We start from the raw sequence: 27710 nt of genomic DNA, 5'->3' as shown, positions 1-27710 counted from the left end.
AAAAAAAAAAAAAAAAAAAACTCTGATGTATGCAAACTTGCAGAAATGTTCTGGATTAAAAAATAATAATAAAAAAACTGATAAAACATCTTAATTCTGATAGACTGTTATATTAAACACCTAGTACAGCTTTGGCATCCCTTAGTGCTGCTTTTTTCCTCTGCAAGTCCCTTTCCTGTTTCTCCAGTTCTGGAAACACAAAGAACAAAGTCATTCTCATGAAACAGTGCCATTTAAGTCTCCATAATAATTTTCCTTTCTAATATGCGATTCATTACAAGGCACAAATACATTTACTCATTCATCTAATCAAATGATAAGTATATAAATTCAAAACTTGCTGTTAAAGGGTTGAAATCATGTAACACTTTAGATGTAGGTGGCTACAAATGAAATGCTGTACCTTGTTCCAGCTGAGTAAAAATGCAAGGCAGCTGTCCAGATGCCATCAATACTTTGAGAGCAACATCATAGTCTGTGGAATATTTCATAGCCTTTTAGTTGTATAAACAAAAACCCAGCATTTTATTGAGGGTTATAGAACATAACCGGGATATTTCAGGTTCAGTGCAAGTTCAGCTCAGTTGATAGTGTTTGTGACAATATAACAGCACAATGATTAGAGATTAGTGATCAACAGATACACACACACACGCACACACACAGACAAAAATAAAATAAAATGACCTGTTCCTCTTTTTATTGAAAATATCGGTTAGGATGAGAAACCTGTAATGAAAGTTAATGTGGCAGATTTTTGGAGAATTTAAAAGCAAAAATGTGGATCTCTTAATTTAAATGCATTAATCTCATGACATTCATTTACATTATTCATTCTGATCAAATGTGTATTATTTGAGCTGTTAAGTTGTTCTCATCAATCGTATGGTTATTTTCAGGTTTTAAGCGTTACATGGCAACAACAAAGTTGTAAAATTGTGTATAACGACTTTTTTCCCCACATTAAAATCATGTAAACACTCATATTACGTTCTGTTGCTATACTAAAGAAACAGTATTTTAACTTCCATGGACTGGACTTCATCACTTCCATTTTAAGTTATTTACTGTTACCCAGATTTTTTTTAGTCAAAAGTCAAAAATGATTGTTTTTGATAGCAAGATCATGCCACAAATGTTGACGATTTAGCATAAAGGTGAAGTTTATACGATTTTTTGGTTAAAATATCTTTTCTCAACCCATATTATCATTCATTGACTATTGCAAGTATTGCATTCATGGGTTTATCTCCCCAAAAAGCGTAAACACTGACCCTCCCAGGCACCAAAAAACATTTAGTGTGGTCCGCTCAAATCCGTCAATGTCTTTCCAGTTCAACCTATAGCAAGAGTTTGGACTGTGGCTACTTTAGCAGACAGAGAGAGGCTTTATAGCCAGTGTGTGGGACCATCGCTGACACATTTCACAGGTAAAGAAATTCAGATTTGGTTTGTTACCAGACTTGCCAAAATACACAGAGACAGACAACAGGGTAAAGGCTGTAAGGGTGTAAGAGGCCTTTGCAAAGGTTGTGAAACTAGTAGCACAGAAATATAATATTTCACCTTTAACTTGTATTGAACCTGAAAAATTCCACAAAATTGGTCTGAATCAAGGCTGTTCTCACCTTGGTGGCTAGCTTCCTGTGACTGCACTCTTTCTCCTAGGCTGCTCAGCTGAGACACGAGTTTTGAGAAGACTTCTTTAGTCCACCCAGCCTCATTACATCTGGTCCAGAATATGGCAGCACTGGACTTGGATTTCACTTTGGTACCCTCATCAGAAGCTTCTGCTGAAGCGGGACGACCTGGTGATGAAGAAACTCCTGCCAGAGGAGAAGGTTCTGGTAGCTGCTCAGATTTTAAGTGAGATGCTTGTATTAAGAGTGAGTGTGTTTGTACTGCAGATGTTGACACTGCTGGAACGTCGACAGTGGGGCTTGAATGCGAGGGTGACACGTGCTGACCTGTGGGACCATCACTAGCTTGGTCCTGGTTAGGTGTAGGGTCAGTGGTACCTGGTGAGACTGGGTCAGTGGTTTGAGCTCTGGGTGGTGGAGAGGTTCTGCTTGTGGATGGTGTTTCCTCTAGTTCAGGGGCAGCGACAGACCCAGGTGAGGTGCACATAGCTGCTGGGGCTGCACCGGCAGGTGAAGAAGCTTCTAGACTGTACTCTGAAACAGAAAGAGAGAGTGTGTTTAAATAAATCTCTGTCCAGAGCCATCGCAAGGCCTGTGCCAAGTGTGGGACCTCTGCAGGGACTCGCACCAAAATAAAGTGAATAAAGCCAATAGTTTAAAAGTTCATGTTTTTGCCCTTCAAAAGACTATAATAGGCTAGCTAAAAGTCACAGCTAATAGTGAGTCAATGTGTATCGTGATGCTGTATTATTCTGCTTGGTAAATAGGTTATGAAGTAGAACTTTGTAACCTTGTTCAAATCTGATACTTCTCAAGAAATGGGAAAAAACACTGTATTTTTTACATGATTGAACACTGTGCTGTCAAAGCTGATACTGTGGCTGTATATATGGTCAGACATTTGCATGTGTCATTGTTTTGTTAACATTTCACCAAAATCAAGTGGACTTACCAGGTTTCTAACCAGCGAATGTCGGACATCTATGTGTCTTGTCCGTCTCTGGCAGCATCTGACGCAGTCAGTGCATCACATTATGTTTTTTTTTTTAAATTATGTTTTTTTAAACTTACAGGTTATAAAGTTATTGTTGCTAGGTGGCTGCTCATTTTTTTCTGCCACTTGACCAAAATTGACCAAACTTGAACAAAATTGACCAAAATCTCAAGTTTTTAAAGACTATACTTGATATACTATGACTGACGACAAATGTTAAAAGACGTTATAACCAAATAATTATAAAGTTCACTGAATAAAGAAAAAACACTGTACATATTCAAACAACCATTTACCCTTGCATTGCAAACGAGCAGAGGGAGGCGGTCCAGAGTGTGTGCGGAACTTCATTCAAGATTGAGTTTGTTTTAGTTGCAAGGAATACTTTTCATTGGTTAAATATTTGCAAAACTTACAGACATAAAGGGTGACAGTTACAGTTATGAATAAATAAATAAATAAAAAAAAAAAAAAAATGAGCATGTGACTGATTCTTACACATTCTTGTCAACGAGCAAGCACTGTCAAGTTCATAGGGAGCTTTTTCAATTCTAATGTTGGCAGCCTCTGAATGGGTCAAACCACAAATGTTACCTGAGAAGTTCAAGAAAAGACGTTAGACATCCAGGCTCATTCAGGCTGTGTCTCAAATGGATGTTCAGCGTTCAGCTGAATGATAAGGTTTACTCTTGATTTATCGGTCCATTCGATGCGTGTGAAAGTTGTGTTTGTTACTATAGTAACCCCCCATTCTAGAGGGCCTCACACCCCACTTGTGACGGCCCTGTCTATGTCCACAGATTTACGCCTCTTTGAAATGACAGCAGCGAGACAAAAGAGAAATGAACGCACCTGATTCTGCTAAGGATCCAGAGTCCATAATAACTCTACATGGAACAGTGATACGGTACTTTTCTGGTTGTAACAAACTCTGAGAATCATACTGAGAAAGAGAGAGTAATTAGACTTCTGGCTGCAGGCAAGTTATAAATAGAACTTGATGATTGTACTATATTTAAATGGTTTTGGATGTATTTTTAAAGTTTTGAAGTTACTGTTCTGAGTGTTTTATTTAAAACTCATTATGGGGAAAGATATTCAAAATATTACATTTTTGTCACATTTGGTGGCATTTTTGCCCAGGAGGCCTGGTTAATATGTTCATATGTGCTCAATGTTGCTGGCTTGACAGTTTGTAAAATTCCAAGCTATGGAAAAGTTTTCCAAAAAGATATGGGGGAGATTGTTTCATTCATTTATTTGTCCTCAAGCCCTTGGATCTTTCTTGACATGTATCAGACTGATATGTATGTGGTAAACAATATCTTTGTCAAGTGACATGAAAATATCAGTAAATACATGTGTTCTGTACAGATAGACTCACTGTTTCAATGTCTGTGTCATCATCATCAGCTTCTGAAAATAATGAAATTGTTTCTTCACAGTAAGGAATGATAATAATTCTCGTTCATTTGTTTTCAAAAACACAAACACGTTTGTACCTGTGGTTGATGGATTTAGTTCTTCACACGGCCTGCAAAAAAGGGAAACAGTCAGGGAAGTTTCCTTACATAACTTTACTATAATAAGTTTTTTTCCAAAATACCATGGTAAACTGTGGTATTCTTGTATTTGTTTTGTTTTTCAAAATCCTAAACATACCTTGTTTTTTCAGGCACAGGAGTGGACTGCTATTAAAAGTGAACAGAGAAACACTTTATTGCTACAATTTTACTGCCAAATGTTTTTAAGATTCATTAAGATCTTTAAGGGCTAGTTCACTCACTCAGAAAGACTCATGTCTTTCTAAACCTGCATGACTGTCTTTCTTTTGCAGAACTAAATAAAATAATAAAAGAAAGTCTCAGATATTTTGTCTATATTAAAAGTCAATGGGGTCAAATCTTGCTTAGAAAGTCAATACAGTCACACAAGACTGGAACGACACAAGGGTGAGTAAACGATGACAGAACTTTCATTTTTAGGTGAATTGTCTCTTCCAGTATTGACTGAACAGTTTCAGTGAAGTTCAATATGAAACTTTGGTACATATGGACACTTATCAAACAGTCCAATCTTGTAATATGAGACTCACACTGGGCTGTTTTGGAAGCATAGACTCCTCTGTAGCTGACACTGCTGGAGCTACTACACGGTCGGTGCTTGTGGGACTTTCATCATCTAAAACAGAGAGACATTTTATTCAAATCGTTTTGATTTTAATGACTTGTTTTATGCAGCCCAAGAAATGTCTAAAATTCATCTTCTCATTTTTACAAAAACAGGGAAATGAAACTAAATATATATTAAACACCTGAGTCTATGATGTATTTGATTTTTTTCCTTTTGGGTGTTTCCACTTCTGCCGATCTAGAAGAAACCAAACACAGGATCATTACAAAATCACGCTGTGATTACTAACTACACAATATTCTGCACTTAAAAGTTTTCTACAGACTACTCACCGTACCGGTGAATCATACACACGCTGTTAAAAAAGACAAAAAATACAAAATTAGAATAATCTGTACTTTTAACCAGTATTATTTTTCAGGTCAGTTTGTCTTTTTGTCTTCTAAATGCATTCTCACAAGATCATATCTATGACCTGTTTCTTAGCATAATAGAAGTAAATTACCATCTGTGAATACAATTCTGTAGCCCTCATCTCTGAGATGAGGCCCAATAACACATTCATTTTTATTATTAATATTTTTTTTTTAATTAAGTTACATTAATTGGATATTAAAAGTTAAACTAAGTTCAATTTATGTGTTATGAACTGATATTTAGTGATAATAGTACAGAGCAATTTTAGTCTATTTTCTTGACGATGATGATAACGACTGTACTTCAGAAAACACCAAGTGTGTTTATGAAAAGGAAAGCTGAATAGAGTGTGTGTGTGTGTGTGTGTGTGTGTTCTGACCCTGCTATGCAATTCTCCTGAACCTCCTGCTGATCCACAAGGCTTCTGATCAGACGTTGAGCCCTCTTTTAATGAACCTAACAAACACAAATACATCTCATACTAGACACCCATCTATACAGATGGAACTCCTGAAAATCATGTGACTGTTTCTTTACAGTAAGAAATAAAAATGACACTTTACTTTTACAAAGTGTTCATTTTTACCTGCGGTTGATGGGCTGGGCCTTGCACAGGGCCTGTAAATAGACAGAGAATCTCAAGGAATATGTTCAAGGAACTTATAGACAAGAACTTTATCACTACAATGAAAGACTATAGTCTTAATCAAATTTCATGCTGGATACACTGTGTAGATTAAAAAAGTTCAGCATACCTTTTACTTTCAGGATCAGGATTTGACTGCTATTGCAAGTAAAAAGAGGAAAATGACAACAATATTACTAAAAACTTTAAAAGAGCCATGTCTCTGCTAGAAATGAGAATTGCGAATTTGCTGTCTGAATTTAATGGTTACAAGATGATGTGTAATGAGACATATTCATATGATGCAACAAGACGCAGATTAAATAGAAAGATTATATCATGAAAACTCACATTATACTGATTTGGAGATTTACGGTCCTCTATATATTCCTCTAATGGAGCATAAATGGGGTTCAAGGTGTCTTCAATGTCATCATCTATGATAAAATTATAATAGTCCAATGTTATTAATGTTTTACATTTACATTGCAATATCTGTCATCAACATGTCTAAAACTAGCTATTATTCTCAAGGTGACAAATAAACAGATGTAGAGATCTCTGAATAAACACTCTACTTTTTGTTCTTAACTTGGTTATTGAGTATTACTGCAGTTCTGTGTAATATTATAAAGCTATAATACATTGTATGAACAATTACCAGAATCTATGACAATAGGTGAATTCCTCTTCCTTTTGGACACACTGACTTCTGACGACCTGAAAAAGAGCAAACACGAGATCAGCTGATATAATCACACTGTAATTATTAATGTGACAATGTTCTGTGATTAATCCAGTTCTGATTAAAACACTGCACACTTACCCTGTAGATGAATGAGAATCTCTCTATTATTCAGTGAAGAAAAGGAAAGAGGAATTAACATTCAAAATTTCACATTGCAATCAAATTTAATGTGATATTTATATGTCTTTATTTCAGAATTGTGTGGTGATGTTTTAAGATGAACAGTAATGTGGTTTGATAAAAGTCAATGTATGTAAGTGTGTGTGTGTGCATGCTGACCCTGTCAGGCCTTTTCAGTTCAGACCTTCGACTGTCTGGCGATCCTTGTAAACAAAAATTTGAATATAATTCTCACATTGACATTTCACATTTTGTTAATAGCTGCTTACAAATTTAATTTGATATCACTGATGCAAAAAAAAAAAAAAAAACTTAACCATAGAATTCCTGAATTTAAAATAGAAACACTTACTTGTTTTTTTGGATTTTGGATCATGTAATTCACAGAACAGTCTAATAGGAAACATTCATTAGGTTAATTTTACTACATCTAAAACATAAATTGATAGATGCTCTCATCTTACTTAAAACGGCCTTTATCAATGTCTTCATCGACTGTGGCACGGGCCTCCATGGCGCAGGGAAAATGGTACGAGCGCTTACAACGCTTCAAATCACATCCCGCTGTAGCACCGTTTTTTTTACAGTGGTGGCAAAGCTATAAATAAACACACAGCAGTTATGCATCCACAGAGAAACAACACTAGAATATGATGACCGTTTGGTCACAGTTTACATTTAATGTACAGAATTATTCATGTTAAAGTATAATGCTGTACTCAATACAAATTACCTTTGCAATCAAAATTATTCAACCCCCTGGAGACTGTAATAATTTACAAAAATAATACAAATTAAAAGTGATAATGACAATATATAATGCAATGTTTTTGAGTTAAAGGATTTTTTTGTAATATAGCTGTCGTAATTTTGCAAAGCCTATGCAACACTGCTGTTTTTGTACCATATGGTATGGTACGAAATTTGGTAAAACACAATTAAGCTTTGGAAACTTTATAACAAAGCTGAATTAGCTTGAGTTGTTACACATACATACATTTAGCCCATGCATGATGTGCCGAAGTTGAGTAGCAAAGATGGCCAAGTCAAAAGTGCTCTCACAAAAGCCATTGAGAATAAATTATTTTATCACGTTAGGAAGTCTATGGCTACAAGAAGATTTTCAAAATACTAGAGACAAGTTCCTAGAGACACCGCTTATTCATAAGTTTAAAATGCATTGTACCAGAAAAGCACAATACCACCAAGACAAATAAAAGATTTGATTAAAGCAAATGAGAAAAACCCTCAATTTACTACACCAAAGACTTGGAAGATGACCTGATGAAAGGAAACAACAGACAGACACTAGACAAATGTGAACTTCACGTTGCGACATCTTGCCTCAGAATCACTCAAGTGTGTATCAATAAACTTTCTATAATAGTTTACTGATGCCTTTGTTGAATTGTTTTCATAAAATGTTGTTCTTGGCAGCAAAAAGTCTTGCAGGTCAAGGAGGTTGAATAATTATGATTGCAACTGTACATGTCCTGTACAGAATGTATACTTTCAGAATATAACACATTACATGCCCCTAATATTTCAATTATTTTACACTGAGGCTACGTGACACTTTATTGTAGTTCATCATTAAAATATTGTGTATGAAACACTGTGTTATGTAAAGTATTACGCATGTTTTGAGAAAAAAAAGTAACCAGTTAAAATGAATTATAACGTTTCAGAGACAGTTAATGTGTGTAGTGCATATGCTTTAGCAATGATATTCACTAGTCTTTTTCCTCTCCGCTGCTCTTCTTTTACATCTTCCACAGCAAATCCAAACAGGTCGTCATAGGTGGGTGAAGTCTTGCAGTAGATCCCTGATGCATACAACTGAGGATAAAACGCATTACATGTTTATATTACACAAGACTAATGATACTACAGTACATTCCCGTAGTGGGTGCAATATGAAAACACGCTTACCAAACAGTTCTCGTGTGCGGAGGTGCCCTCTTTGGATGAAAGAGGCCCGGTAATCTGAGTTTCGTCTGATTTCTCGCAAAGTACACAACTAACTTTATTCTGAGAATGAAATTGCTCCGTACCCATGTTGAACTCTGCTTGATGACACTCAAAGGCGATTCACGTTTTCACTGCAGTGTTTCTCTCAGTGGCATTAAGTTTCGTTTTCTTTTTATTGAGTAGAAGGCGGGTCATGTTGATCATCTTGCATTCATAAAACACTCTTGTTAACTACTCGGAACTCCAGACAGATATCTCGATTGTCACAGGCAGTACATTCAATCAAATAGATCTTTCAACTCAACCAAACGTCAAACTAAATACATTTTTATAAAAGCCAAAGCATTATCGGGTAATCACAAACGACTGTGATTGGTCCATCCTGACCGGCGCTGAGAAAAGTAACAGGTACCTCGTGAAAGCAATTCTTTTTGCCAGTCGGTAATTCAATCGTAACAATCGTTGTAAACGTCATTATGTATAATTGACCTTTTAAGTTTTATAAACAAAAATAGGCAAGAGTCGTCAGTCAACTATGGCTTTATTTTTATATGCATATAAACAATATTGATTTGTAGACATATTTTACATGACACAGGGTGATCACAGTCACTTTGAGAAACAACATCTGCATATATGATATGCTTGTTTTACACATTGTTACTAGTTTCCTGCATTGTACAGAACACAATTATATTTTATATGCTTTCACACTGGAGATCACAGGACTTGACAATAGACATGCCATATCTCAGTATGGACATAATGCTGTGACAGAAATAACTACGTTTTAAGGGATATGAAACATGTATCTCAGCATACTATGATGAGACAGTGTGTAAAGAGCTGGCTCTGGTGTCTCTGTGAAATGCATTATTTTGGTGCATTCTAAGACCACACTCTTAAAAATAAAGCTTCTTGCAAAGAACTCTCTAAACAACAGTAATTTCCACTGTGTACAGTTCTTTGGAATCCATTATAGGGTTTTCAGTTTGTATAAGATAGTTTCTTCTAGATTTAAAGGATAAAAAGGTCCTGTAAAACCCTTTTTGGCACTAACTTTTTGTTTTGGGCTGGTTAGTATGACCCCTGCTGGTAATGTTTGGTTTCTTAACAGCCATTTACAATTAGCTTTTTTTGGTCACACTACCAGGAACCTTTATTTTTAAGAGTATGCAAAACTTCAAAGTTAATGTTTTTCCCCCTCTTTCAAGAGTTATGCATGAAACCTACTGTCTGTGCTGTACACTGATGGCATTACGCACACATTCACACTCAACTCTCATTTCTCAGTCTCTTCAGAACGCTGGATCTCTTCCTCTATCCTCACAGATTGCACCATTTTATCTTCCTTCTCCTCTTCTGGGTCAGAGGTCGCCTGCTCCTCTGCACTAAAGTATCCATCATGCTCCACAGAGGCATCCAGCGAGAGAGATCCTTTAGTCCAACCTGAGACAGTCAGTAGAAAATAAAAGAAGTGAGAGAAAAAAATTATTCAAGTTAAAAGCATGGCAAACAGGGATTGTATCGTAAGTGAACACCTAAATGAGGGCAGAGAAGACAGAGAAAGTACCACTGAAACCTCACCGTGATAGACAGAAGACAGACTAGTGAGCAGTTCCCAGAGCACACAGAAAGAGCATGCGTGGATGTGTGTCAGTGGAACATTCTGGGTTCAATTCAAGTTTATGTCTATCAACAGCATGAATAAAAGGACAATTTGTCCACAAACAGCACATTTTTTGTACAGCAGAATTAATGAAAGTGCTTCTCTGCTGCACATTTCTGCTTTGAATCCCTCTGTAATGTCTTTCATTATATAGACATTGCTCTTTGTTTTTACAAACTGAGGGAACAGTCAAACTTATTTTTCATGTAAAGGATGCTGTTGATAGAGCTTAACCCATAACAATCTTGTAAAGACATAGACGTGGTCAGCACCTCTCAGAAAGCATCAGATGAGACAAACATACAATCTACAAACACATGCTACCCTATAACACCTCAGTGGATTATGCCTAAGTGTGCACATATATGTGTACTCAGTATGTGTACCTCTCCCACGATTCTGAAACAGACTTGATGTACTGAACCACCTGCCTCCGCCCAAGTTAGGCTGTGGCCCTGTTTCTGGGAGGAAATTAACCAATCAGACTGCACCTCTGCATCTTCTTAGTTATTTCTTAGTATGGCACATGAAGTACACATGATGTGAGCTATTCCTTTAAGGATCATCTCATGCCTTTAGCCTTTAGAGAGCTTGGTGCCTTGGTGATAATGAATCAGTTATTTTTACCATCACCCATTTTCTGTTTTTATTTAATGTCTTGAAAAGGAGACAGCAATCAAACTCTCTTATATTTGATTTTCAGTTTGATGAAATCGGTCACCTAGAGGTGTAGGGTCACTCCGAATATCTTGTCGTTTTGGTTTCGTCTCAAAACTAAACGAAGACCCTGCAATCATCAAAGAAACAGAAAGAAGTTAAAGGGGAAGTTCAATCAAAATTAAAATTCTATAATGACATGGGTTTTTTTTTACTCCCCTTTTGCTCTCCCTGTCGTTCTGGGCTCTAGAATGTTCTCTAGTTCTTTGCCTCTTTCCTCTTCTGTTTTCAGTTTATCCACTCCTCCACTCCTGAAGTTACTTGGTTCATTTCTCACCAGTCTGAAGACGAGTTTCATGTTATGAAATTAGCTCATATATGTATGTGTAAATGTGATGGCGTGTGATCGTACCTGTTAGTGGAGCTGGTATCTGAGGAGAACTGCTCAGGTGCTCTTTGTTGACTTGCCTCTACATAACACAAACATACATTTGATGCACCTTAGTGTTAATCTGGTATTTTGCAAGTAATCTGAATGAATCACATATTGTAAACACTCCTCAACTACTTATCTACAAACCAAAGGTCCATACCTTTACAGGTCTCAAGCTGTCCTGTTAGAAGTTTCTGGATTTCTGTTACCCAGATGGTCTTAGCCTCCTCAGACACGGCCTACAAGACAACATATATCACAAAGCAGTACATAAAACCAGGATACCTGGTCAGTGTAGACTTAACACATGTAACAGTCTTCTTAATAGAAATCTGAACTCAAGGCACACACTTTTGTGCTCACCTGTACTGTGTAGACCTCATCCCTTGATCTGGACCAGATCTCAAACTTCTTGCTGTCCCCTTTAGCATGCTCTGTTATTCCAATAGCAGCCATCTAACAAAGACAGAACAGAGACCATTAGGTTAACAGGCTATTATTTTTTTCCCTTTCAAAATAACATTTTGCAGAATGAACATACAAAAAAAAATTCTCTTTTTTGTGACCTTACTTGTTTAAATATGCAAATTATACACAAATTTGAATTACAGACTCCACATTATTTTTATTAAAATATTTAAGTTTGTGCATGTTATAAAATGTGCTTGTTTTTTACTAAAAGATTTCCATTTTTAAAATGTGCAATAAAATGCTAATGACCCATTAAAATTAGGAAATGCCACATTTGCCATTTAAGAAAAATATCAGATGAGGAAAATAACCTTTTGAAGATGCTAACGAGAACACATTTTACTAAATTTTCCTCAGCATGGGAAGAATGCCATGCTTAACAGAACATAACAGAAAAGAGGTGATTTATCAATATGAGCATGACATCATTTTGTGAAATATTTAGTTATTATTGCAGTGTATGTTGAAGACACACTTACGCTGAGCTCCTGCTTGAAGCTATATGAAGGCGCTTTCTCGTATCCCTCTCCGCTCTCCTCTCGCCTCTTGCAAAAGAGCAGAGCTTTCTCGTGCAGGAACAGGTGTCTTTGCATGGGCTTAAACCTGGCAAGCTCCATGACCTTCACGTGACCTCTCTTATGCTCCGCCCACACACTGAATGACCCTTGCATCAGTAGGCGACCCAGGACTCCAAGGTTACCCTGGATGTAATCAATAATCATAGCTTGGAATGACGTGGAATAAAGAGGACAGAAAACATCAATGAACAGTAATGGGTAAGATGAGAGTAGTGTGTGCATATGTGTTTTACCTCATATCCTGTGATGGCAATGAGGTGCATTGAGTCATTTACAGCCTTCAGGATACCCAGTATGGAGGAAAGAGCTGCCTGCAGCTCCACTGAGCACTCACGGCCTTTACTGTACTTAATCATCTCCTAAAACACACAACCATATACATTGAAAAATCTTGTTATCCATTATATGTCCCTTTTAAAGTCTTCTATGTTGTGACGTACATATGGGCAGGGATTTGGTTCTATCCATTGATTTTTGGTTGGATGAAGACATATGAAAGAGTTTGCAGTTGATTGAAAGAAAGAGGGGGAGGTTTAAATGTTTGGAGATACATCACCAGAGAGAAGTCTCTGTTTTCATCAGAAGATTTAAAACTATTTTTTTTAATACATGGACAAATCATTCACAATAAGATCAACAACATGCATTTAGAAAAATAGAGGAAATTTTCAATTCAATCTGAATTTAAGATGCATTTAAACATCTATCCCATATTCAAATGCCTAAAACAAACACTTCAGTTATGATATCTCTATACACACACATAATGCAGTACCTTCAGCAGGAGCTGGTATTTAGTGATCCTCTGCACAGGCTTCAGTAAGTATGAGTCCAGTCCTAGTTTGTGCTCTAGTTTCTTCTGACACTCCTGATGGCACAAACACAATTTGGTAAAGTTGCTCAAACTACATCCTGTCACAGAGAGGGCTTGATGTCATCAACAGATTGTGGCTACCGTATATGCATTTCTGTGTGTGTTTCAGCTGAAAAACAAGTTCTGTGTTACGCACAGTATTTAGTGCATGTTAAATATTATTTAAAACAAAAGCATGGAAAACACTTTAGTATTCACTTAATATTTATATTTAGCATTTTTAATACAATCTTGTAAAAAACTATTTTGGTAGTGCAATCAAATAAGTGAAGAAGATGTTAAAAATCACATTACTTCTGGATTATTTGTCACCCTGGAAATGGAAGGTAAAGTGGAGCACATTAGTGTGTGGTATACAGTATTTTACACAGTGTACTCTACAAGTGAACCTTTAGCTTGTCATTCAAATATTATATGCATACAGAATACTGTAAATGTGTACTGTATATGCACTATATAGTGCTAAGAGAGTATTAGTATTATGGTAGTATAATGTTAGATATGTATGTGTATACCTGGAAAAAGGCGCAGTCGGAGCACTGCCTCCAGAGGCTCTCAGAACGAGGCTTGTTGTGACAGTATTTCTCATAAATCTGCAGCTCCCCCATCTAAACCACCAAAATGACCAAAGATATGAGGATCACTGTGAAAAATAAACTCCCAAAAGTTTCTCATAATAGTTTACTTCTGGTTTTGTTTTCTTGTTTTCTATAAAACTCACCCAGTCCAGAAAGCAGCGGCCCACAAGCTCAGGACAGTCAGTGTAAGTTTCCAGCTCTTTGAGGAATATTCTGAGAAGACACACGGTTTCAAATGAATATTGAATCATTCATTTGATATGATTTATCCCCTCGCCCCCCATTGCATTTTACCACTGACCTGAACACCGCTAGATGGTGCTTACCTTTTGTGGAAATTATAAATTTCCTGCATGTTCCCAAATAACACATCCTTCTTGTTCTGCAGGGCTGCAGGGATGAGAGGAGTCATGGAGGGGTTGTCCATCTCAGCAGCATATCCCTAAAGCACACAACACATTTTATGAAGGTATCTCATGGCAAACAGGATTTTCATGGCTCTCTTAAAATCAAGAGTTTGATGTAGACTTGCTCTAACATTCACAAGACAAATCCACCTCCCAAATCCAAGTGGACTTTATAGGCAAAAAACTGCTACAAAAGTGTAAAAGCATATGGCCTGCATATTGAGCATATTGTGCTCCTGTAGCTCAAGTGGTAGAGCATTGCGTTACCAAGCGCAAAGTTGGGGGTTCGATTCCCCGGGAACACATGTTAGGTAAAAATTGATAGCCTGAATGCACTGTAAGTCGCTTTGGATAAAAGCGTCTGCTAAATGCATAAATTTAATTTAATTTAAATTTAATTTATTTCAGAGTATGTCCACCTACACAATAAAATGAAGTTGTTTCTTGATTGAAGCTGTTTTTTATATATGAAAGAACTGACAGTTTTTTCACTCACCTGCAAAACACACATAAGCTCTTCCACATATGCTCTCTCTGTTTCCAGTAACTCATTCATTACATGCCTGTGAACAAACATAACACACACACAATGAAGCTCAGTTAATGACTACACTACACGGGGTCTAGTAAGGCACATGTGTTCCCCTCTTTCTCCTTTGACCTTTAACCTTGGACTAACCTGCGCAGCACAGCCAGGGTTTCCTCCTCCTCAGATACAGAAGGATTGCGACTGCTCCTGTCAACTTGATCAGAGTTTACCTACACAAAGAGATTCATCACTTAGTAATAGTCAAGTCACTTAACTTAAACAGTGTTCACTATAACAGAGAGCGGTATATATCATTTGCTTATACAGAGAAAGTGATATAAATTGATTAAAAAGAAGGGACATACACTGAAGGCATTGCAGATGAATTAGACATACTTGTTTACAGGACACCCTGCTGTCGGAGTCTTCACTAATACAGATGTTCTCATGCTCCCTGTGAGCTGAAAGAGAAAAATAAACTGATCACCTCCATTTTACACTTAAAAAGACAGACAAATAGACAGACAGACAGACAGACAGACAGATAGATAGATACCAGGAGATGAGAGTGACTCTGGTCGTGGGGCCACAGGTTGGATGGGGCGTGTTTGTTTGGCTGCTAGTTTCTTCAGACTGACCCTCCTCCTCTCAAACATCTCCTGTAATGATGCTTTCTTCTCAAATGCATGCTTCACCTTCTCCTGTAACATTACACATTATACAATATAACAAAATACATTATACACTATTAGACATTTTTAAAAACACAAATACAGAGATTGCCCAATCAGAATAAAGAATTCTGGGAAACTGTATAATAAACATATTTTTTTTTAATTATTTGTTAAAGATGAAAAAAAAATCTTTATTTATTTTAAATAATATTTTTCTTAATAAACAGAAATAACTGGCAAACCATCTTTTTCCCCCATTTCATTTTGTGCTAAATTAATAAACTGAAAAAAAATACAAAATAAAATAATATAATATTATATATATATATATATATATATATATATATAATATATATATATATATATAATATATACACATACATATATATATATATAAAAATCTGAGTTATAAGTGCATTGCAGCCATTTATGATTTCATATTACCATACCCTGAGCTCATTGTTCAGTATGTTCTCATATTCCAGCCAAACTGTGCTGATCTCCCACTGCTGTTTCTCATTGGCTGTCTCCAGGTAACACTCCAGCTCTGACAGTGCTGACTCCGCCCCCTCCTGTGACTGGCACTTGTCAAGAGGCTGTGACGCTAGCATGTAAATCCCATCATCACACCATTTACACACCTGAAAGAGAAAAAGAACAGAATGGAACTGTGCTGGAAACTGATTTGCATACACAGTACATATGAAAGAGTGGTATTTATGTCCATTTGTATTTGTAGAAAATTTGCAACTAAATATGCAAAGGAAAGAATATGTTAGTGGAATGAATATATTCAAACATAAATATAAATGTGCATGTGTATGTATTTCTAGTCACCATTTCCAATCTTTTATATAGCTCCATAGCCTGTGTCAGCATGGTCCTCTTGTCTTTGAGCCTTTGGGTGAGATTCTCTCTCACTCTCTGTAGCTCACTGCATTTTACTGCAACACTGTCATCAACATTCTGAGAGCTGTCAATCAAACTTTGGCCCTCAGCAATCACAGACCTCACTCTGTCCAGCACCTCCTGCAGAGAAAGAAGTGTGTTAACAAGAGAGGAGGTACAATGGTTATTGGAAGCTTTCATATGAATTAGACTGACTCATTCATGCATGTCATAGGTGTGTGCATGCATGTTTGCGATAGTAAGCATAACACGCTAAGATTATTCAATGAAGCAGAGACTCACACAGGCCTTCTTCTCATGATTGGTCAGCTCTTGAAGGAGGTGTTCTGTTTGTGCAGGGCTTATTCCAATGTCTGAGAAAGCATTCATCGTGGCTGTTGCTTGCTCCAGCTCCTTTCGGAGCTACAAGAAAGTAGCAAATAAAAACAGAGTGCAAATATCATTAGTGAATCTTATGTTTAGCAATAATAAGAATAAGCTGTATAAGCATGAATGTCTTTAAAAATGCAAGACCTGTTGAAAGTTGTGCTCAAACTGGCAGAGTTTAAAACATAGATCCAGTTTATTTTGATGCTGAATCCAGAACTCATCAAACGCTGTAGAGCTCTCATTCAACTGGGACAACAGCCTGCAAGTTCGCAGGGAACAAAAGACAGAAATATAAATTAACAGGAAATAATTGAGAGTACATGCATTACACAAACCAAATATTATCAAATGAAATGAAATGAAATAGTGTGTACACTACCAGAATTGTTATTGTTAGCTAAAACTATTAAAACTTTATTTGAAATAAAGCTAAAATAAAATAAAATAAAAATTTTCAATTAAAAACAAATGAAAATTAGTAATGTAGCTTTGGCAACTAACTGAAATAAGTAATAACTAATACTAAAACTGAAATAAAAAATAATTAAGGCTATACAGAAATATATGTATATAAACCAAAACTTAAACTAAAATTAAAAATAAAAGCTAATTCAAAGTATTAATGAATACTACAATAATATATACATAATACTAAATTAAATGCAGCCTTGAAGTGTAAAACCATTCATTTGTGCTATCCAAATCGTTAAAGCACGAGGTAATGGTGAGATATAAGCGTGAAGACGTGTGAGGAGGCAATGCCCCCACGTGACTGGCTAACCACCCTGCCAATGTAATAATGCCTAGCCAATATGTTTGCAACCATTCTGCAAATCATTCCAAGAAGAAGAAACACTGCAAAGAAACTTCAAGCAGGAACGGAGAGGATTCCTCCTGAGAAAGACCCACAGACTTACCTGTGCACTGTAGCAAGGTTCTCCAGTTGATCAGGGTTTAGACAGCTGTCTGGATCTCTGCGGACCGGTTCCCTGATGTGCTCCAAGAGTTTCCGTCCTTGGCTTAGAGCTCCTGTCAACTCTTCCTAAAGAGAAAACAATGAAACGAAGAATAGTTTTGTTAGCACCAAAATGAATGTGTGAGGTAGCACATATTGAATGCTTTAAGGCTTTAAGGAGTTTTTATTATAAATACTTTGAAGCTGTCTTTTCGGCTGGTTTGTGCAGTGAGCAGATTGCTGGCTGTTAGGAGGTTGTTAGGGAGCTCGGTTTCTGCCAGCTCCCTGCCAAACACTTGCAGTCTCTCAGCCATCCTCTTCACTAATGCAGCAAAGCTTTCAAGATCCTACCGGCAAAATTATCATCATTAGGAAATTATCATTTCACATATGATGTATATTACTGGTTTAACTGGTTTTGTTTCGCATATGCAATGAGGTTTTGAATGTGCGCTTAATAATCTTTCTCTAATTTAAACATTGCACATAAAATGGATTTAAATGACTTTTAAAATACGTTTCATGTACAATGTCTGAAATGCCATAAAGTCTTGTATATGAAGCAGGTTGTCTCATGGTGGCCACTATGAAAAGCTGAATATTACTACTATAATGAATACTACTTCACTTTATCCCCCTGATTATTGGCCACTTTGACTTACAAAATAAACAAATCACGACTGACTATGAATTCTGCATTTCTACATATGAATTGGTGATGCAAAAAAATTGCTTTTATGTGATGATGCATCTAATCCACTAGGCACAAGTATAAGTCCAGGACAGCTGCCATAATGTCAAATAAACAAAAAACTAGTGAGTGCACCTTTCATGTGTGTATTTGCTCTTACTGTGCGATGAGAGATCCAGGTCTTGTGGCAGTAGTATTGAGTGCCACCCAGTTCTTGTGTCAGCTGACTCCGCTCAATATAAGAGTGCAGATCAGTCAGCGAGCTCAGCATGATAACCTTTAATACACACACAGGCTTTGTTATTTACAATGACATGCCACTCCCTAACATTACAAAACCCATTCAGGTTACTCACCGGTACTTTAAAGTCATCTCTGGTGAGTTTGAAGAACACATCAGACAACGTTCGCTGCAGGATAGCACTGGGTCTCAGCACCAGAACAAGCCGAAGATTAGCAGGAAACCAGCCCTACACACAAACATAAAAAAGCACTGAAAAACATATTATTCACATGAAATATCTTAAAGACATATTTTAACATATATTACAGACATCCAGATAGTCTACAAAGACTATTGAAGGAATAGTTTACCCAAAAAAGAAAGTTTACTGAAAACTTTCATTCTATTTAAGATTGTTCTCACGTATAAATGGATGCTTGATCTGAGCACATTTCTCTCCTGATTCACACAAAACAACTTTTATACGCGAGAAAGCAATATTATGGATAAGGGACTTGTATTCAAGCCAGAAACAATGGTTTGAAGTTATATAAATATAAAAGCTAAAATAATAAGAATTATTACAAACTCAGCTTTAATTGTGTAAGATTACTTGTGGATTATTATGATATTTTTAGCAGCTGTTTTGACTCTCATTCTGACGGCACCCATTCACTGCAGAGGATCCATTCGTGAGCAAGTGATGTAATGCTAAATTTCTCCAAATCTGTTCCAATGAAGGCTGAGTACATTTTTAGCAAATTTTTATTTTTGGGTGAACTATGCCTTGAAAAACAGTATTTGTGTGCATTCATATTGGAGTCAGACTCACTGAGATACGCAGTAATGTTCCCTTTAAACACGTCCATCGATCTTTACGCCTGTCAATCACAACGATGAAGCCCACACCCGCTGCACTCAGACTGGTAAAGACACACACGTGTCACTGCTGTCAGCATGTATGACATTCAAACATGTCCTAATGTGTGCATTTACCTGGGAATGCTTGTCAGGTAGGTAAGAACATTACGAAACTCTTGGTCTCCAATTTCACAAAACGAAGGGAACTCTGGAAAGATAATAACAGGGCTTCCATCCTCTCCTCTTCCCCCTAAAACAGACAGAAAGAAATATGAAGAATCAAAGAATCAAACCTGCTCCTCTGATCTATTCAACAGGCAAACAGCAGGGGGCAATAAATACCAGAAAGCATGATGTCTTCTGTGTTGGCATGCATCAGAGATCTTAAATTAGCACACAGGCAAGCAAGCCAATGAAAACCTGCTCACACCACCTTTATGCTGTGTCACAGTCTCCATATTGTGTGCTACTGCTACCCAACAACAGTTGTTTGAGAGCACTGTGACAGCCAAACTGCAACATAATCTCAGATCAGCTTGTAAGTGTTCTTATCATCAGTTTGGCAGCTAGTGTCAAGAAATAGGCTTGTGGCACCACTGACAATTACCAAAACATGTACAGACAAGAAAAGAAAAAGTATAATCCCTAAACCTTAACTACACCACACTACTTACTGTGCAAAACCATAATAATGCTTGCATGTTGTGGGTGGTTGCCAGGCTGTTGCTATTGCAATTTCTAAAGTGTTCTGAGTGGTATTTAGCATGTAGCTACTCTACTTTTAAAAAGTTTTGGGTCTGTAAGATTTTTGAATGTTTTAGAAAGAAGTCTCAGAAGGTTGAATTTATTTGGTCAGAAATACAGTAAAAACATTAATAAAAGAGACTCTGTGATGTCCTGGTTTCTAGGTTTGGGTTCTTCCCATGTAAGTGGGATTCTTTTGACCATTTTACAGCTTAGAAAAGTGGTTGAAAAGTAATTGTTCTTATATAGTGAGTGCTCATCCCCTCAAAAAAAAATCACATTAATAAATATAACCAACACTGCAGCTAAAATGAAGGCACTGCAGATGGTAAGACATATTAGTGTTGTCACTCAGTATTCCCTCAGGACAGAAACTATGATTACACTGATGTATTAAGTGAGATGTCACTCCATTCTTTTTATCTATTCTCTCATTTAAATCAGGATGAAGATACAAGGGGATGTTTCGGTGGTACGACGGTGATGATGGAATGGAGAAAGGAGGAGAGAAAGCCACAGGGTAAAGATCCCCCTGTGACAAAAATTTAAATTTGGCAAGTCATGCCTTCTTCTCCCTGTCTCCATGACAACAGGACAGAGATTGTGCGAGCATCGTTTACTAGGTTCAGTTTAACAGGAACAACCTGTCATCAAAAACAACACTTATTCAGATATATACCTTAAAGTTACAATGTTTGTACATGCCCATATACAAAATGTTTCTAAACCCCAGAACATCTTTTTCCTTTCCTTTGCATTTTACATTGATACATGCTCAGAGAAATTATCTAACCATCTATTTCAGACAGAATCAGGAAATTATGGAAGGTGAAATTTGACTAACAAATCACTCTTCTCACATGTTCATGCACACTAGCGTTAAGAACTTGTTACATGTTACAAAAACACATCTTTGTGTGCTCTTATTGTAGAACTCTTTTATGGTGCAATATATTTTACATTAAAAATGTTTGATTTCTCTCATTGAGATGAAGGAAAGACAAGTGTTTAAGTGCAATATACTAGACATGTACTATGTGTGTAAAATTACTCTTGGCATTGCTCCTATTATAATTTAGTCTATAAGGTATATGATAAGAAAATTTTTGTATTGAAATCTCTAACTGCAGATTTTAGTAAGTTGGCAACTGTGAGCACAGGTTGAGACCTTGTTAAGATCTGATCCAATACTCTAAAGGAGAAATATATCCAAGAATTAAGAAGCATAAGCAAAAGTCTCCATCTGATTTCTATGAGATGAAATTGAGATATAATTGCAGAGATCTAAAGAGCCCTCTTTTTTCCTCTATGGGTCCTCCTTACAGAGTTTTCTTACTTGAGTCCTCTTTAAAAAAATCTAACTCATATCCCTTTAAGTGGACCAAGTGTGAAAACATCCTCTGAAACAATAACGTTGGTCCCTGGATAATATTTCAGTTTTACAGATAAAGAAATGCAAATGTAATGTAAAGAATATTTACCAGACAGGAACGCAAACTGTCTCTTGAGGTCAGTGATGATGTCAGCAGCGAAGAGAGGACTAGACTCTTTCTGCATGATCTCATCTGAAACAAACACACACGAGACACTCTTAACATGATGTCTACCGTCATAATAACATTACACATTATAGGATGATATAACAGGAGTGTTCAAGTTCTCAGGGTAACCTGGGTAATACAATGATCCTGCATTATCACCCATTAAACTCTTTAATTAAAAATTAAAAGCTTTTCTGCAGATCTCATGCAGTGCTTTTCTTGCACAACATCAAATAACAAAACGAAGAAACAGCACTTATTTTTGTTACTTGACCATAAGATGAAATAAACCACAGGTGAAGACGTTGACCACAGGTGAGAAGACCCTACACACACTAATATATTACTGGCTGTCTTGGGTGTATTGTGTCTTTGGCTGGTGTATGTTACCACCTGAGGCAGGAAAATCTTGCCCAAAGCAGTTCCCATGCTCTGATCAATAGCAAAAGAAAAGAAAAGAGTAGGTGATTTCCTATCTATCTCAAACAAAACCAACCCTGGATACAGAGCTGTAATGTGCAGACAACTAATAATCTTAATGCATACCCACACATTATATTACAGCCTCGAGGCTTTTTTTTTTTAACTGCAAGATTAAGAATTGTATTTTTTAACCAACACACCAATCAGATACTATAAATGGCACTTGAAAGTGAATGACAAAAGAGGCCTGTGCCAATGCCTTCTTTTGTTCTTCTAAAATAAGAGTGTTATCCCACTGGAGTCAGATGCATACCCTTAGGATGTTCACACACATTGGACAAAACATCATCTGTCACATATTAAATAACTTTTACGGTAGCGCTCACCTGTTCTGTGACGCATCGTTCATCACCTCTAAAGTCTGCCCACCTTTTCTACACACTGACATTTCATTTATTATTTTTTTACTGTTACAGTTAAGTAATGAATCCACTGTTTCTCAATTCTAATCAATTATATTTAGTTTAGCAGAATGGAGCAGTGTAACAATAGTGCAAATCGAGTATTAAGTACCATTAAAAAATTTAATTATTTAAAATAATTTTACATTTTTAAAATAAAATAATAAATAAAAAGTTAATAATATTATTAAATAGTATTACATTTAAAATAAATAAATAAATGAATAAAAATAGACCTTACTTCGGAGCCAGTGGCAACATCTGGAAAAGTGGTAATATTTCTCAACCTCTGCTAGAGGAATGCACATAGTTTTCCCTTCGTTCTGTACATCCATCCCTCTGTTTTTCTGATTCCTCTTTCACTTGTTTTCTAATATCTTACTAACTCCCTGGTCGTCTTGTAACCATGAGCAGCGATCTCAGAATGAGCTACCTGAGACAGGTGCACAGGTCAATTCAATGACTTCCTGTTTCTATCTCTCTCTCCTCATTTCCAACCTTCACACAGACTTCCTGGAATGGACTGGTCCCCTGACACACATACACAGGTTCCCTTCACCTGCTACATTTTAATAACTGATAACAATGATGGCTTTGTTTCCACGCTCTCTACGCCTGTCTGTGTCGGCACAATCACCCCAAAAAGAGTCTGCTGCCCCCCAGAAGCCCCTTCCCCCATCACACTGCTGGATGAATGAAACCCTGTGTGTGTGTGTGTGTGTGTGTGTGTGTGTGTGTGTGTGTGTGTGTGTGTGTGTGTGTGTGTGTGTGTGTGTGTGTGTGTGTGTGTGTTTGGTTGGTTTCTCTCTGGTATAAGAGGAATCTGAGTGCGATCTGATCTTACTGAGGAGGAAAAGATAAGAGCTGGATTCAGACCAAGTCATTTAGAAGCCATTCAAACCAACAGATAACATTTAAAAGAAAAGACAGTCTGGTAAATCTCTCTAGTTCCCTCTCTTTCTTTCAGACACACATACAAATGTAAATACACACGTCTCCTTCAGAGTCTCTAATAGTCAGTAGTCAAACTAAAGTTCAGACGGAAAAAAAAAACATAAGCACATTGTGCACATTTTGAATATCCTGGTTTTAAAATGTCTATTTAAAGTTTGAGGATGAGGAAAAATGTGAAAGAAAAAAATGAAAAAATTAATGATTTTTTTTTCTTCAAGATACTTTACATTCTACACTTCAAAAATAAAATAATCAAATACATTAAATAAAAAAACAAAACTGATTTATTTTTTACATTATTTAATTGATAAAAAAAATTAAAAAAAAAAAAAATTTAAAAAGGAAAACCATTTAAACTAAACAAATGTCTCACAATTAAATTCATAAATGTCTCAATTTAATGTCTGTCTGACCCCAAACTTTTGAAAAGTATGTGCAGTGGAGTTGAAAAAAGTGGTAACACTTCACAATAAGATTCCATTAGTTAATGTTTTAACTAACATGAACAATACATTTATTACAGTACTTATTAATCTTTATGAATGTTAATGAGAATACAGTCATTCATTGTTAGTTCATGTTAATTCACAGTGCATTAAATAATGTTAACAGGCACAACTTTTGATTTTAATAATGCATTAATGAATGTGGAAATTAACATTATCTAAGACTAATAAATGCTGTAGAAGTATTGTTCATTCTTAGTTCATGTTAACTAAAGTAGTTAACTAATGTTAACCTTATTGTAACATGGTACCAAAAAAGTCTGAGACCACTGTAGTGAAAATTCTTCTATTTTGTGCTTTTCTAATTTAATTTAGTTTTTTGTTGTTGTTGTTTTTATTACAAATTATATTACTGGCAAATAATAATAATAATAAAAAAACATGAATTCCACAGGTTTGTACAAAACCATGATCATGTTCTCCAGTCTTAAGGAATTCATTTAAGGAATTGATTAAAGAATAAATAACTTTTTTTAAAAATATTAAAATAGAAAACAGTTATTTTAAATGGTAATAATATTTCACAATATTATTTGTTTCTACTGTATTTTTGAGCTAATAAATCCAACTTTGAAAACACAAGAAAATGTTTTAAAAAAATCTATATTTTGAACAGTATTTTACAGTACAATCATCTAAAGACCTTTTGAACATAAAGTGCTGAATTTTTTACAATGTTAGCATGCTTTCACTCACTCTGTCCTTGTACCAGCGGGACCAGAGGAAGCTGTCCACGATCACTGTCTTGTTTGGGACGCCTTTTCCTGGATTTCCTCAGCATAACTTTCCTCTTTATTGTCATCTGATACTTGGCCTCACACTGTTCCTTTAGTTACGCTTCACGATACTACATGCTACTGAACTCAAACAATTAACTGCTAAACTCCAATCCAGAACAGCTAATGGTTAAACAACATACGTGCTTACCTAAAGCCAGTGTACTAACTACTGCAGCAAGCCGAGCTGCTCCTGTGGAAAACTGTGTTTTCTGGTATCTGTTTTTGTGCTCAGCAGTAACTCTGCCAAACACACAGACACTTTGGTCGAGACACCCCCAGCAGGAATCTCACTGGAGGGTTTTTAGGAAATCTCTTTCAGCCTTGAGGCTCTTGAAAATGAGGGCAAGTACAAAAGTATGTTTAGGCACAGACTTATAGTCAAGGCAGTTTTGTATGTCATTGAGAAATATTTTTCATATGTTCTTTTTACAGTAATATTCCACTGTTAGAGGATGAAACATTAGTTTGCGAATTCCTACTGTATCATATTTAACACATTTTAAGGCCTCTAGGATAACACCATGAACTGCTAAAATATCTCTTGCACACTATCTGCCACATGCCTTCTATCATCTGATTGATAATTCATACTTTTATTCATACTTACCAAAAAAAAAAAAAGGTATTTTAGTATAATTGTAAAAATGTCCACATTCAGATTGTGGCACACTTGTATTTTTGCTGTGACTCATTAATTATTTTTAGAAAGTAAATGTAAAAAGCATGTTTATATTGCTATTAATATTTTAAGAGAACATTTACTGGATTAAAGCATCTCAACTGTATCTGATTATTCATAAATCATTTTTTAAAAAACTTTGTTAAAATATATGTATCAAATATACAGTAACTGACTTTTTTGTACGTTTCAGTCATCGTTGTATTGCATTATATGCATATAAATATATTTAATATTTATATGCATATGCATTTAAGGTCTGTTATACTGTTATAAAAATCTCACATTACAAACTATCAGAATGTCATCTTATGTTTTGGCCAAATAAAAATAAAATCACCAAATTGCATATTTTTGCTCAGCTTCTACCTCTGAAAAAACTGAGGTGTTTTTTCCTCCTTGAGTGTGAGATCCATATTCTCACTATATCATATACTATATGAGCCATAAAAGCATTGATGTACAGTATCAAATATGATACAAAATCTAAAACATATATGCAAACTTTTTTTAGATTTTCCTCTACATTTTATCTAAAGGTTCAATAATCTGTTCCACAAAAAAAAAAAAAAAAAAAAAGATTTTTCTGACTATTTCATTGATAATATTTAAGTTAAATAAAACAATATCACCCAAGCAAAATGCTATTGTTCTAAATATCAGCTTGGCTATGATTTGGCCAACACATTGCCCATAAAATGACCAAAACGTGTTGCGACACAAGATTATGCTGTACTCATTTAAAAGGTGAATAATCCTTACCACTGGAAAGCATTATTGAAGCTTTCCACATTAAAACGCATTTAAACAGAACCAAGCACCTGTGCTGAGTGTCAAGCATAGATACTCATTTACAGTCCTTACCAATGCTGTGAGCGACACTGCTCAGTCTGCGCTGTAGCTCTTGCACGACCGCCTTCTCTGTCTGCATCCAGATCATCGCCATCCTTCACTCCAGAGGTAAAGACGAGGGGTAGAGTGGACGTTATGGGAGGAATATCACCCTCTGCCCTTCAGTGATGGGCAATTCAGCATCAGCATCACAGAGAGAGAGAGAGAGAGAGACGGGGGAGGGGCTCTCTGATGACACCTACATCGTCAGACAGTCAGGGATATAACCAGTGGCCCTGACACGCATGCGCACACAGAATGGCATGACATGCTGCTCAGGTTAGGATTTTGGCGCCATCACCAGGACTGTTTCTGCTATTCCAGCACACCACAAGGCACCTGGAAGCAAGGGGCAAGATTGACAAAAAGGATATGACAGACTGTGATTGATTTTCTTGCCAAACAGAGCAAGACCTTGCTCAGGTGTTTTGCCACATTGAACAAAACATTTAGGATCCAACGATGAAAACGTTTCAGTTACAACAAATAAACAGAGACTATTAAGACAAACTTAATGTTTATATTTGCATATATACATGCATATACATTATATTTAGTCTATATACATTCTGCTGCAGGTTCTAAGGGAATATCCTTCATGAACGTAATCTGTATATAGCCTACAATATAACACGCTTTTAATATTTTCTGAGATGTTTGTTGTTCTCACCTGTGCATCTCGTTGCTCTGTTGTCATGGCTTGAATGCATCCTTCAACTCTATGGATGTATTTATCGTCCACCTTGCGAAAATTGTAAGTCCAATTAGATAATCATTGCTCAGTGAGGTCACACAACTAAGTTTAATACTTTGGGTTTTGTTTCGCTGGTACAGAATTGAGTAAATGCGGCATTGGATGTTTACATATTGAAGGAATAGCTCATAAATATTAATCTTCTTCCGTTTGCCTCATGATTATTAATCAATCCTGTATTTGCTTTGTTATTTCATAACTCATTTATAATAATGTTAAAGCCTTCACCAGAGCTGTGGGATTCGTAAATTAGTCCTTGGCAAACACGACGGTGAGGAGGGGCGTAGGACTAAGTTTCTGACTACAACTCCCAGCATGCACCGCTGATATCGTTTTCACTCGTCACAATATCGCGGGCTACGCTTTGTTATGGCGGGAACGTTCGAAACTTACCGAAGTTCAGACGTCAGCTGCTGGAATATTTAAATACCCGAGTCGGCAACCCAAACCAA

At 36.3% G+C, this 27710-nt stretch overlaps 2 protein-coding genes across 10 annotated transcripts; both read right to left on the bottom strand.

Moving 5' to 3' along the window:
• Positions 1-94: 94 nt before the first annotated feature.
• LOC109107201 (nucleolar protein dao-5-like) lies at positions 95-8975 on the bottom strand. Of its 6 annotated transcripts, XM_042763809.1 has the most exons (22): positions 8610-8975; positions 8412-8516; positions 7142-7275; positions 7030-7070; positions 6837-6880; positions 6636-6658; positions 6471-6529; positions 6161-6246; positions 5940-5968; positions 5771-5802; positions 5564-5640; positions 5100-5122; positions 4949-5004; positions 4730-4815; positions 4297-4325; positions 4137-4168; positions 4019-4050; positions 3487-3577; positions 1968-2174; positions 1629-1826; positions 404-475; positions 95-189 (listed from the first exon to the last, which is right to left on the bottom strand). In XM_042763809.1, exons 1-22 carry the CDS (start codon positions 8733-8735, stop codon positions 113-115), a joined length of 1659 nt encoding a protein of 552 aa, XP_042619743.1. In that variant the 5' UTR covers positions 8736-8975; the 3' UTR covers positions 95-112. The 6 variants fall into 6 exon arrangements, with proteins under 6 accessions (XP_042619743.1, XP_018976020.2, XP_018976021.2 ...); XM_019120475.2 differs by having other exon boundaries at positions 1629-2174; positions 4019-4047; XM_019120476.2 differs by having other exon boundaries at positions 1629-2174; positions 4019-4047; positions 4297-4322.
• A 198-nt stretch (positions 8976-9173) lies between these two features.
• LOC109086588 (guanine nucleotide exchange factor DBS-like) lies at positions 9174-27544 on the bottom strand. Of its 4 annotated transcripts, XM_042763804.1 has the most exons (30): positions 27175-27544; positions 26478-26843; positions 21752-21835; positions 19662-19776; positions 19498-19588; positions 18799-18912; positions 18603-18719; positions 17949-18098; positions 17714-17838; positions 16941-17055; positions 16710-16829; positions 16356-16547; positions 15968-16159; positions 15401-15545; positions 15241-15305; positions 14995-15074; positions 14812-14878; positions 14235-14350; positions 14052-14121; positions 13846-13938; positions 13232-13324; positions 12690-12815; positions 12358-12579; positions 11771-11863; positions 11568-11646; positions 11387-11444; positions 11194-11315; positions 11039-11104; positions 10704-10778; positions 9174-10097 (listed from the first exon to the last, which is right to left on the bottom strand). In XM_042763804.1, the coding sequence occupies exons 2-30, from the start codon at positions 26557-26559 to the stop codon at positions 9931-9933; spliced, it is 3234 nt and encodes a 1077-aa protein (XP_042619738.1). In that variant the 5' UTR covers positions 26560-26843; positions 27175-27544; the 3' UTR covers positions 9174-9930. The 4 variants fall into 4 exon arrangements, with proteins under 4 accessions (XP_042619738.1, XP_042619737.1, XP_042619736.1 ...); XM_042763803.1 differs by lacking the exons at positions 26478-26843; positions 27175-27544 and adding an exon at positions 22937-23093 and having other exon boundaries at positions 10704-10772; XM_042763802.1 differs by lacking the exons at positions 26478-26843; positions 27175-27544 and adding an exon at positions 22937-23092.
• Positions 27545-27710: the final 166 nt, after the last annotated feature.

The sequence above is a fragment of the Cyprinus carpio genome, chromosome A9 (assembly GCF_018340385.1).
Source record: "Cyprinus carpio isolate SPL01 chromosome A9, ASM1834038v1, whole genome shotgun sequence".
In the NCBI taxonomy this organism is placed as follows: Eukaryota; Metazoa; Chordata; class Actinopteri; order Cypriniformes; family Cyprinidae; genus Cyprinus; species Cyprinus carpio.
The sequence above is the reverse complement of the archived record's forward strand: the minus strand, read 5'-3'. Positions and strand labels throughout refer to the sequence as shown.